Source organism: Dromiciops gliroides, chromosome 3 (genome assembly GCF_019393635.1).
Source record: "Dromiciops gliroides isolate mDroGli1 chromosome 3, mDroGli1.pri, whole genome shotgun sequence".
NCBI classification, from domain to species: domain Eukaryota; kingdom Metazoa; phylum Chordata; class Mammalia; order Microbiotheria; family Microbiotheriidae; genus Dromiciops; species Dromiciops gliroides.
Window position 1 is genome coordinate 460,245,856 of NC_057863.1, and position 12,801 is coordinate 460,258,656.

At 36.9% G+C, this 12,801-nt stretch overlaps 1 protein-coding gene across 1 annotated transcript; it reads left to right on the forward strand.

The window, feature by feature from the left end:
- The first annotated feature begins 4,094 nt into the window (after positions 1-4,094).
- On the forward strand, positions 4,095-11,387 carry ERMN (ermin). Its single transcript, XM_043997770.1, is given in 4 exon segments — positions 4,095-4,556; positions 4,558-4,592; positions 4,979-5,071; positions 7,905-11,387. Coding segments are annotated over 4 exon segments (870 nt in total). The 5' UTR covers positions 4,095-4,344; the 3' UTR covers positions 8,435-11,387.
- The last annotated feature ends 1,414 nt before the right edge of the window (positions 11,388-12,801 follow it).

The window sequence follows — 12,801 nt, forward strand, 5'->3', positions numbered from 1 at the left end:
TGGTAAAGTGAATTGTATTTTTTCTCTACTGGGCTCCAAATGCAGGAAGGATGTGAAAGGGTGAAGAAAGGCAGATAAAGGGTAGCCTTTATATAGTCATATCTGGCATCTATATAGCACTAAGATTTAAAAAGCATTTTACAAAAATTATCTTATTTTAATCCTCATGATAATCCTGTAAGGTAGGAGCAAGATAAGGGAGGACTATGAAACTTAAGTTGCTTGTGCACAAAACTGCCTTTCCCAGAAGAGTACTTATAAAAACTAAGATCACTGAATCTTGGTATGTGTGTTTGGTATAGTGGAAACAGAAGAATCAGATTCAAATTCTGTCTCTGCCATTACCCATGTGACCTTAGACAAGTCATTTAACCTCTCCTTGGCTTCAGTTTTCTCATCTGCAAAATGAGGGGCTGAAGTAGAAGGTCTCTGACTTCCCTGTGATCCTGTGTGAAAAGACCTTGGACAGCAAAACCCTAAAAGGAAAGTGTTGACCTGTTGAGGAAATGACTAAATAGACTGTGTTACATGAATGTAACAGAATATTTTTGTGTACCAGGGAATTGTGTAAGACTATAAGTTGTGGAATAGTTCCCAAGTTAAATTGGTAGGTACATTCCTCATTGAGAGTTTGCTACAACAAAGAAATCACAGGTCTCGGATGTGTGTGTCGATATATATGTGTGTGTGTGTGTGTGTGTGTGTGTGTGTGTGTGTGTGTGTGTGTGTGTGTGTGTCTGTGTGTGTGTGTGTGTATTGTGAGAGAATAATGGGTTTTGGGATGCCCAGAGCTGCCGCTAGAGAGGATAATATTAAGATTGATTGGATTGACTTTGCTGATTAACTCACTTAAAGTTGACTTGATTGAAACCACACCTATCTGACAGCCTGGCCCTCAGGGGGTGTGTTCTCTGAACTCTGACCTCAGCAAGTTCTGCTCATGGACCATCCTCAAGTCCAGTAAACCAATAGACTTGAATGATGCTAGCCAATTAGCTTTGAGCAGTGTGGAAGGGCCGTCTCTCCTTAGGAGCCAGAGGAAGCTTCCACTCTCAGAGATGCTCTCAGATGTGCTCCTAGAGGAGGACTTGGAGGAAGAAGAAGCCCAGACTGAGCAGTAGGCTAGATAGGCTTGTTAACTTTCTAAGCCAAGTGTTATCTCTTTAATAATATTTGGTATGCTTTAATAAATGCTTAATTGCTCAAGAACTGTACTAAATTTCTAATTTATAAGTAAAAAATATAGTAGAGACACCCCACTAATTTTTCCCTAAACTTCTGACATAAATAAGGCAACCACATATAATTTTAAATGCCACAATATATAAGTACATATAGTGCCATAGGGCAGCAAGGTGGTACAGTATATTGAGTGCTACACCTGGAATCAGAAAGACTCATTTTCCTGAGTTCAAATTTGACCTCATTCACATACTAGCTGTTTGACCTTGGGAAAGTCACTTACCACTGTTTGATTCAGTTCCTCATTGTGTAAAATGATCTGGAGATGGAAATGGAAAACCATGTCCAGTTGTTTTTACCAAGAAAAATTTCAAAATGGGGTCACAAAGAGTCAGATATGACTCAACAACAACACAATATCATATGGTGACGTAAAAATGATGAACATGAAGAGATTCAGAAGACCAAGTTTATTATATATAATTATATATATTCCATCTTTGACTTAAGTTTGTTCATCATAAAATAGGGAGCAGTTATAACAACTTTAGTGCCATTTTTGGTTTCTTATAGCTTTAACTCTACTACTACCTAACTCCTATAATATGAGATGCTAAATCAAGTGGTGGTTGATTGAAAAGGAACACAATAAAGCCATGGAAACTACCTTTGGTATATCATGTTAGTTTCTGTTAAGCTCCTTAAGGAGAGAGAATCAATCAATCAATGAGCAAGTATTTAGTGCTTGCTATATGCAGCCATTATGGGAAGAACCAAGGATCCAAGTAACAATGACTGAAACAACCCCTTTGTGAGATTTAAAATTGCTAGTACAAGCATTAACTCCCCTTTAACTTTAACTTTTCCCATATACATACAACCATATCTATCTATCTATCTATCTATCTATCTATCTATCTATCTATCTATCTATCTATCTATCTATCTATCTATCTAGTCCTATCTATACTCCCAGACCACTAAGAAAAAGAAGCCTCTGAGCTTCATCAGTGAGGGATTAGTTTTTTATTTCTTGGGAATTAATTAGACAACAAAAAGTGATACAAATTAGGGAAATAGGAAAGTAGAAATACAAATGAATAATCTTAGATCTAAGCTTAGTCTATATTCCTTTATACAACTCACCAAATCCCAAACTACCTGCCAGGGGCCGAGAAGCAGAACTGAACAACAAACGTGTGCACCGGCCATGGGCTAAGTTGAAAAGCCAGAGAGAGAGAACTTCTGTTCCTCCCTCAGTTTTTAAGCTGGCATCCCAGAAGTTGGTACCCTCGGACACAGTGTGCTTGGCTAGCTCTCCAGGCAGCATCAGTAGCATGTCCATTTGTCATGGTCTCCTCCCCTAAAGGGAGTCCTTCAAAAGTCGCTTCAGTAGCATGTGCTCAACTCTCAAAGGAATTCAGTAAAACTTCTGTTTTTTACCACACCTGATTGCAAAGAACTTCTATCCTAATGAGAGTGACAACAAATATATTTACAAAACCATCATAGAATAATTAAATATAATATATGCAAAGTAGCTAAATACAGGGTAATTTGGAGAGAGGGCCCTTGAAATCTGGGGGAATTAGGAAAGGCTTCATGCAGAAGATTGATATCTAAGTGTACCTTAAAAGGAAGAGAAGGACTCTAATGTAAGGAGAGAGCATATCCTGGGCATGTGGAGTGTACAGGGATGTGAGGAAGTCAGCTAGGTCTCCTTATCTCTTGCGGAACAATGCACAGTGCTTGTACAAGAGTAATTTAAATAGCTGTGGAGACAAATATGCAAGTGGATGAATAGATAATGATGAAATTGACTATTAGAAAATTTCAGAGAGGCTACTCTTTATGTAGGCTTTCAAAAGACCAATAAGAATCTTGATTGCCAAGTACCAGATATAGGACCTATGAGGTCATTTTGTTTCAATTCTACAATGTCTATGAAATACCTAATTTGTGCAAAATGGTATGCTATGTGTGCTGGAAAGTTTTAGAAAAGGCATAAATACCTGCCCACACAGACCAAACATGTAAAGGACAATAAAATTCATTAAGTGCCTTCTTTACTCTGAGAACTGTGCTAGGCCTGGGGATACAAAGGTAGTCCTTTCCTTAATGTGCTTACATTCTATTGGGAGAGGATACATACATACACACATATGTGACATAATATGATATGATATGTGTTTATCTATGTGAATATTTTACATACACATTCATAACAGATACATACACAAATAAAATAAAAACAGGTAACATAGCACTTTAAAATTTACAAAGCATGTTACATAGATCCTGATGCATTTAATCTGCCAAAAAAAATGATGCTGCTTTTGGGGGAAGGCACTATCACAAAATGCTACTTGAATTATAGAATTTTTTGTATCAGCATGTAGCTAAAAGTAATAATGTTAGGGGAAGAATAGAGGTCATTTTGTAAAGCCCCCAAATCACAGTATATTTTGGTGTCTGTGTAGGACACCTCTATGAAAGGCCAACACTGTGTAATCTGGTTTTATTCTTCAGTGATCCAGAAAAGAAGCCATTGTCTACTCAAAAGCATCTGAGGTTTACTAGAACAAAACCTGCCTGGAATATTAAGCTGGTTTACACAGCACTAACGTGGCTTAAGGTGGTCATTCTTTTTGGATTAAAGCTGTGGGACAATTGTGGGTCCTGTTACAAGGGGAATGACAAAGGACTATTATTACAAGGGGACACAAATCTTGGTTCATTGCAGGGCCGGCCATGTTGGAAAGCACTTTCTGTATGCTAACACAAAAGGCTGATTGCTTCAGATGTTTACGTAAAATTAAAAATGTTGCAGCTTAATTAGGGCAAGTGGGAGGACCAAGCAACAACGAGGGTACTGATTGGCTACTCTTGTGCAAAGAAGAGGTTGTTAAGTCTAAGACAAATTCCAGCTTTTTTATTCTGTGTTCTGGTTTGGGGAAGGATACGTTAAGGGGGAGGAAAGAAGTTTGTTAAGCATTGGAGAAAAATATAGTGAGACAGGCAGGAAAGTTTAAAATTTCTGCTCCTAGATTTGCCAGGAAGATTCTAGGATTTTAAAGAAGGAAATAAATAACTACCAAGGGGAGTCATTCCTTTTACTTATCCCCAAAAGGTTACAACTTAGTTGGTCTTTACCGGAAAATCATGACAGAAGTTCCAAAGGCATCCACTCTGACTGAGTACAATGGCAACATGTCACCTGAAAAAGAGATCACTGAAATTAGTGATGAGGTTTTCATCCCTGATGACCTCAGTAAATGCCATGATGCAGATCTAAGTCTTGAAGATTCTTTCCCCAAAGGAAATCTGGAAGAAAGCAAATATTCTCGAGCAAGCATGATCTGCAATGATTTGGCTTGTCTTTGAAGAGAAGAAACATCGAGAAGGGTAAAGTATCATTTAAAGGAATTTGCTTATTTCGATTTTGAAAACTTGGAGGCACACATGACATCTTCTTTTACACTTTGTTAGAATAGTAAAGAATAGCAACTTTTATATCCAGACAGATAATGGAATCCGGTGATTCAGAATGATTCCTTTTCTATGTTAACTATGACAACATGCCTAAGAATGTCAGAATGAATGTTTCTATAATAAGCAAGGACATTTGAAGTCAGATGAACACTGAAATATAATGAATTTTTTGAGAAATTATTTGGAAAAGGAAAATATGACCTTTAGTCATAAAAACAGAGAAGCATCTAGTTTGGGCTTTTTGATAATTTTAGTTCCATTTCAACTGTCATGACTCTTGTATCCTTCTTGTATCTTTCTTAAGAAAAAACAGAGGAGGACAACTTTACTGTTCACAAGAGAATAGCAAGCTTCTCCCTCAAGGAAACAAGAGCTGATGAAATGACATCAGAGGATGGTAATGAGAACTCACACTTTGTACACAATATTCTGTGACTGTATATAGGGAACAGCTTTGCATGGGCTATTGGAGGGATATGTGGGTGTATGCGTGGGGGAGAAAAGCAATTTAGGAAATGCATCCAAACTCTTCAGACTGCTGGAGGCAGATAAGTCAGTCATGAATTATCAGTCAGTTCCACCTTAGAAAACATCCCAGGGAGTTCAAGACCCAGATTGAATGGATTAGTATAGCTGACTGAAATGTTCTGTACTGGAAGGGTATGATATTTGTCCATTCAAGTGACATTTATTTTTCATTCACAATCTCAAAATCTGTAGCATATATCCAATGGAATGTAAATAGATCTTTAATTTGGCTTCCCCTGCAAGTCTAGAATTGACATATAATTTGGAGTAACTGTATAACCATAGAATTCTGTGGAAATTTTGGAGGCTCTTGAGGGTCAGCTCAAAATAGTCACATAAATCCTGTCAAATAAATATCTCAGGATGACCAGCTTCTTTGTGGGTGGGAAGATTAAAAAATATCATCATACCTCCTATTTCAACAAATTCACTACTCGGATACACACACAGGCTCTAGGAGCCTCTTCTGCTTAAGAACACATCTATATTCAAGGCATGCTCCCTTATAAGTGCACAATAAAATCTATTAAGTAGACTTTTGCAGACCCTGACTCTCAGCCACCAGCATTTTATCTCAAAGTTGCAGGCAGCTTTTAGTGCCTAGCCAATTTACCCTAATTAATACCTAGGACCCCACAGGCAAAACACTGAATAGGCCATTTGTTGAGAAATTAGAGCATCATTTAAAATAGAGTTGTGCTAACAAGGACAAGGATGTGATAGCCATCTAAATGTAGTCTACCACATTTTCAGGGGTGAAGCAGCATGGAATGGGCTCTCTGGGGGATGCTGGGAGATTGCACCTGCAGTGAACCTGAGTGATGACTGGAGATAGTGATTGCTCTTGGGAGGGGGAGAAAAGCATGCACCACACCGTGGCTTAAGGAAGGAGAGAAGGATTCAGGAAGCAGAAACAACAGGAAGTCTCTCAGCTCTTCAGAGTTAATTTGAAGGTCTTATATCCTCTCTAAGAGAGTACTTTGCCATTCAAAGGACTCCTGAGCAGTTGACTATCAAGGCAATGTGTCCCATAGCAAAACTAATTTCTAATATTCTGGACTTCTATTGAATCCAGTCTTCTAGCAGATTACTCCCCTTTTGGTTAACATTTTCTTCCTCATCTTCATTCTCACAAAGTTCCAAACATTCAGGGTACTTGGATGACAGAGAAGTAATGCATTTGGAGTAGCGTCTCTCTTTCTGAAAAGCTCTTATTGGCAAATCCTGTTGGAAGCATTATGTTGCTATTTATTGACTTTCACATTGGTATAGTAAAATAAGAAAGCAATACTTGGATTCTTAAAGTAGGTGGGCTCTTGACATTTCTCAAAATATCTATTTCCTTTTTTAGGGGAATATTTAGTTGTCTTAAAGTCTAGAGGTATGGATTTTTTTCTATCATATTTCCCATGGAGAAAAATATGTTAAAATAAACAAGAAAAATGCTAAAAAATGTTTGGCAAGAATGTAATTCAAAACTGGGGGGGGGGGAACTTTCCTCATGAGGGAAAGAAACCATGTTCTAGCCATTGTTATGGGAATATGATCTTTTACCCAGGTATTTGGGGGTGAGAGTAGAGAAATAAGGTAATAGGAAAACACTGAAGAATACAGATAAGATCATCAATTTAGAGTTGATAGGAATCTCCACTTTTATCTAGTCTAACCCCCTCACAAGCTTTTTGATGGAATTGACCAGATCAACTGGCTGTTTTGGTATTATAAATATATCCCAATTATGACACTGAAATTGGCCTAAAATGTGGTTCCCTTAGAAAGTAAATTTGCTGTTTCAAGCTGAATTGGGCATTAGATTTGATTTGGGGCTAGCTGTTATGGGTCACTAAAATTATTGACTCCATAATTTTATCCCGTGTCTTTGTGTTCCTGCTTCAGACTCTTGTAGCCAGTTAGTTTAGACCAGGCAAAGATTAATGGGGTACAGTGGGAAGAGTGCTAGCTTTGGATATAGAGGATCTAAGTATAAATTCTGTCTCTAGTACTTACTAACCTGTGTGATCTGGGTCTCTGGGCTTCAGTTTCCTCATTTAGAAAATGAAGGGAAATGGCTGGACTAGATATATTCTGAGGTTCCTTCTAGATCTACCTCTATGTTTTTATGATCAGTTATAGGGAGAAAAACCAAAACTAGGGGTAGGTGACTAGGGCTTATACATAGGGTGCTGAATTTAGAGGTTTTGACATATTTTTAGCAGATAGAAAAAAAAACAACAGCTTAGCATCTTGTTAGCAAGAATGATTAGTAAAAATAGGAAGCCACCAGATGGCACGTTGGGGTGAGTTTGTTCCCCGCCTCCCTGCAGCAGCCCATGGGGTTATAGAAATGTTTGTTTAATTCACTTGAATGGAATCTTTGTCTCTTCTTTATGGACAGTGCTCGATGATTTTGTGCTTTTGCACAAAATATCCTAGTTATGGACCTAGTGGGTCTTTTAGTGGAGACTGACTTTAGAGGTATGTAAAAACCAGTTTTTTATCAGAGGTGAAACCTCCCTTACCCCCTCCTCCCCCAAAAGCCAACTTTCTTTTTTTGGTGACATTGATGTTACAATGAAAAAAATCAATATATTTCTCCTCCCCTTCCACCCCAACTAGATTTTTTATCTCTAGGTATGATAGATAATAATGGCTAGATATTTTAGAATATAGCACATCACATCTCCCAATTGATTTTACTACAGGACTTCAGTGGGAGAAGATTCCTCCCCATGGAAAAGTCCATGAAACAACCAGACAGAAGGAAGGTGGCATGGAGAGACTTCCAGAAGGAAGAGGTGGTGGAGTTAGGAAAAATGAAGAATTCCAGGTAGCAAAAGCAGAAGCTAACTTGCAATGGCTGGAATCTCAACGACCTAACAAAGATAGAATGATGATGTCCAAACAGGATGAGGAAGTAGAGGATGGTGAGCAGGAGATAGATAATGATGAGGATGGTGACGATGATGAAGAAGATGAAGTACGGGTGATTGAATTTAAGAAAGGAAATGGAGAAGCTTCTCACCTCAAGGAGGAAGGCAATGGCAGTAACGACTCCCCTCTGAGTAGCCCCAGTTCACATCCTATGACACCAGAGGAGCTCCCAGCCTTGGGGAAGAAGAATGATATTTCCAGATATACTTATTCAAGATACAACACAATATCCTATCGGAAAATTAAAAAGGGGAACACAAAGCAGAGAATTGATGAATTTGAGTCCATGTTGCATTTATAATTTACTTCCTTGAGACATTTCATTGCCCATCCTACTGGAGTCATCTTTTTTTTTTCATATATAAATTCATAGTGTCTGGTGGAAGCTTAACCTCTTGTCTTTCATTTGAAAATTGTGTTCAAGTAGCCATAGGAAGAAAACTCCAATTTGGTTATCTTAAGTCAAGCAGCATTAGGTTTCTTCACTTACTTAACAGGATTTATATAGTTTAAAACTTTACTAATGCATCATCCTGTACATCAAGAACCAAAGTGAATCTGATAATGATCTGGCCACATAATTGGGAAAGGTAGCAAGTGAAGTAACCAAAGGAACAAGATGGCTTTGCAAGGCTATGTCTCTGTCTTGAAGTCTTTCTAGTTGTAAATCTAAAAAGCTTGGAAAGCCTGATATGAAACTTCAGAAATTTATAGTTGTTGGAGAGTTCAAATGAAGCACATTGTTTCATCGAATCCCATAAAGAATCTTCAAGGTCTCTTCCTCCTTCCTTCACATTGTCCTCTTGTGATGTGAAACTGTTATCTTGGACTTCTGAACAGTGAAAATTCTATATGCCCAGTCCCTTCGTGTTACCATTCATTGTGTCCCCTCACTGGAGGGGCTGAGCAGCTGTCAGCCGGGAGAATTCCGTTTGGTAAATGTTGGTATTATGTTCACCATTGAATCCATCTCATTGTAAGGCTGATGTATTGGGACAAGACAGAAGAGAAGTGGGCACCAGACCAAAGAGTTGCATTGAATGTTTTTACTTCTGTGGTGGTGTTTTTGTTTTGTTTTGTTTATCTAGGAAATCTATGCTAGTAGTTATATTCCCTTCAAACAAAGATGAAAATATTAGAATGATTAAAAAAAATAAAGCCTCTCTTTCGTTCTGTGCCTTCACTCATTAACATGGACTTGGGAAAATTTCTAAGTAATTCAACCCAATTTTACTGTTTACCATGAGAGAGGAAATAATTACCTTTCCATGTTTTCTATATAGAACCTAAATGAATATTTTCAGTGGTATTTTTTACTGATACCTGGAACCAATAAGCTAATAGAATATTTAACTTATTAGTCTTGAGATGCTCCATTTGCCCTGCAAGGTTTGTAATTGATCAGTAATTCAAATAATGTGCGTGTGTGTGTGTGTGTGTGTGTGTGCGCGTACGCGCGCACATGTTTAAGAAAGCAGAAGACCCAAAGAGTATCTCTATTAATTTGGGACTATTTTGATCCTGGGTTTTTGGTGGTTGCTGTATTTTTTTTTTCACTTGAGGCTTCAGTAAATATAATCATGAATTTTCTGCTCTATATAACAGGCATCTATTTTGGAGCTGCTGCTTAAAGACAGTTGCTTATTGTTTAAATGTAATACAGCTCTCATTGTTCAACAATTCAACAATTTGTATCCTTTTCATTTTGGGAATATCCCAGGGTTTGCTGTACATAGATTCTTGCTTATTTATGTGCAATCAATCCCCATTCACTTTGATTGCATTTTTATTGAATTTTTGCCTTAATACAAAGATTTATGTAGCATTATATGCTATTTGAAAAGTGTATTCAGTGACCACATGGACTAAATTGATAGTTTTGGTGACCACAACCCTCTGTTTATCTTTTTAAAGAAGGCACTTTCGACCGGACATTCCATTGAAATGTCCTCTCATTTCGATAATAAATATATCCAAAAGGCTTCAGTAAGCTTCTGTCAGGGTCATGCACCCTCCAAGGTGTCCCAAGATATAGGTCCTGATTTCAAGGAGATTTTGATTTAATGGTGTGGGGAGTAAAGTCATAGAATTACAAATTTAGAACTCCAAGGGAGCTTGAAAGTTAATTAGTCCAACTATTTTATTTATATATGAGCAAACAGAGGCTAAGAGTTGGGAGTAATCACAGAAAGCTCTAGTGAGAACCAGATTTGAACCTTCACAGAAGGCAGAGTTCACAGGGACCTTTAATACTGACTCCTGGAAATAGAATAAATAGTTCTATATATATGATTTGGGGATATGAGGGGAAAATAACAGAAACTTTCCTCCAGTGACAAAGCCAAGTGGAAACCTAAATTAATTATATGGTTAGCTGAATTACTTAATTCAAATTCTGGGGCATAAATGATTCCACAATTTACTATTTCACTCTGTAGCATAATATAATACTGTTCTTCAAAGAAAAGGACAATGTGGCTGACCTATCACCATTAGGATATAAATATGGCCAATTTCATAGTAGTGATTGATTTGTATGGAACCATCCTCATATGCACCTTTGTTACAAGTAGCACTTATTTGTGAAATGATGGGACTGAATTTGTGGCCATGGGACAAAGCAAATCTCACATGGAAATTTAACTCATAATCTTGGCTTCATTAGCTCTTGTGCTCTAACCACTGAAGTTAACCTGCTAGAGACAGTTTTGTCTATTGATATCTAAATATAGGATGTAGATAACTTGTGAATTTTTAACACTTCTTCAGGTTAATTTGGTCTTGTGGGTACATAGGTCATACTGTTTATTATAAGTGTTCTATATCAGTGCTCACTATAATAGAGGAACTACTGCCATCTTTGATTAAGGCCACAGATTTTAGTAATTCTAGGTGACCAATAGGTAACTGATGGGTATTTGACTTTCTTTTGTCAGGAAACCATAATCTTAGAAGTAAGGTGTCTCATTTTGAAAACCTCAAATGAAGTAAAGAAAATCTCCCCCATCTGGTCCCTTCTAGCACAAACTGTGCTAGAGAGAGGGAGAAAAGCTTTGGTTTCCAGTATAGAAGGAAGCTGGCTCACTCTGGGCCTGCTGATGTTTCTAATGCAATTTAGAAACTACAGTAAACATGAATTAACAAAATTTTTTTTTCTGTCAATATAAAATCTGCTTCATCAAATGCTATCATTGAAGAAAAATAGAAAATACCATTATATTAACGGTTCAAATAAAGAAATGCTTTGTATTAGATAATGTGTGTATGTTTCTGAATCTAGGTCTTGGTCTCTTTCTATCCTTTTAAGGTGCTCTATAATGAATTAGCTCCTCAAATTCATTAATGAATGATAGCTAGAAAGTATGCTAGTTCATAGTAAAAACATTTCATATCATTTAATTTGAACAGGCTTTTTTATTTCTGTAGAATTATATAAAATTTTGAGGCTTAAATATGTCTAGTTGATCAAATCATGGTTTACATACATAAGAGTTCTATTTTATAGGAATAATGAAAAATTACCTTAGAAATAAATTTTATTTCTGATTAAAAACACATCTTTCCACTCATCAGATTAATGGATTTCAACAACACTGAAGTTTGAATTCTATTCTTATATGTTGATTTTCAAAATATAATACTTTTGGAATATATTAAAATAGTTTAGTTTTTTAAAGTGATGGAAGGAAAAACATTTCAAATGAGTAATAATGGAATTATTTTGGGAAAATGATAAATTACTTAACTAGCATAAAAAAGAAATATACTTGGCCATATTATTAGAGTAACATATGGGCCCACTCACTGTTCTGGAAAAATCAGATAAAATTAGAAAAGTAACAAGACTAAATAGCAAATGGGGTACCAGTATTCAAAGAGGGAAGAGTACTATAATAAATATGACAAAACATATAAATTATTGGGAGAGAGCAATGGATGACTAGTCTACAAAAGCAATGAAGACAATGAAGATAGCCGTGATAAATATGGAAAAATACAAAATCAAACACCTAAGTGTCTGCCTATTGATGGAGTACCTGTTCTGATGTGGAAAATATCTAGAATATTTACAAATCTCTCACATTTGTGTATACAGTGATTTGTTTATAATTCAAGTCACTGGGGACAAGCAAAATCATTTTGATTTTGGAAATCCACAGTTCAACTTCAAACTCTCCTTTACTCAATAGGTTTAAATTAGATACTACTTCCCCCGACTATTAAAATGTTTACTTATTAACTAATAGTAAAATTTGTTCATTTGTGTCTTACCCTCTTCTTTCCCACCTCTTCTAGAAAACAAACTATAAAATATCCACTGAGATAAGAACATAACAAGAGTGTGTGGAGGGGCTACACATTATATGGTTACACAGTGCTCTGTCTGACTTTTCAAGGAGATCAGTTTATCAGCTTGAGCAGGGATAAGGAAAAAGGGGGACTTGGCACTATCATTAACAGAGCAGAGTGGGGAAGTAGCTGCCTTTCCCTCCAACGCCACAGGAGCTGGTGCAGAACCACCAGACAGCTTTGAATCCATTTATAATGAAATGAGACCAGTGAGATTTGTGCTGGCCAGAAACAGCTCAGAAGCTAGTGACCTAATAAAGGCAAGAATGTAGAACAAGAGTGAAGGTTGATGGTCCTGTTAGTTTCATCTTGACTTTT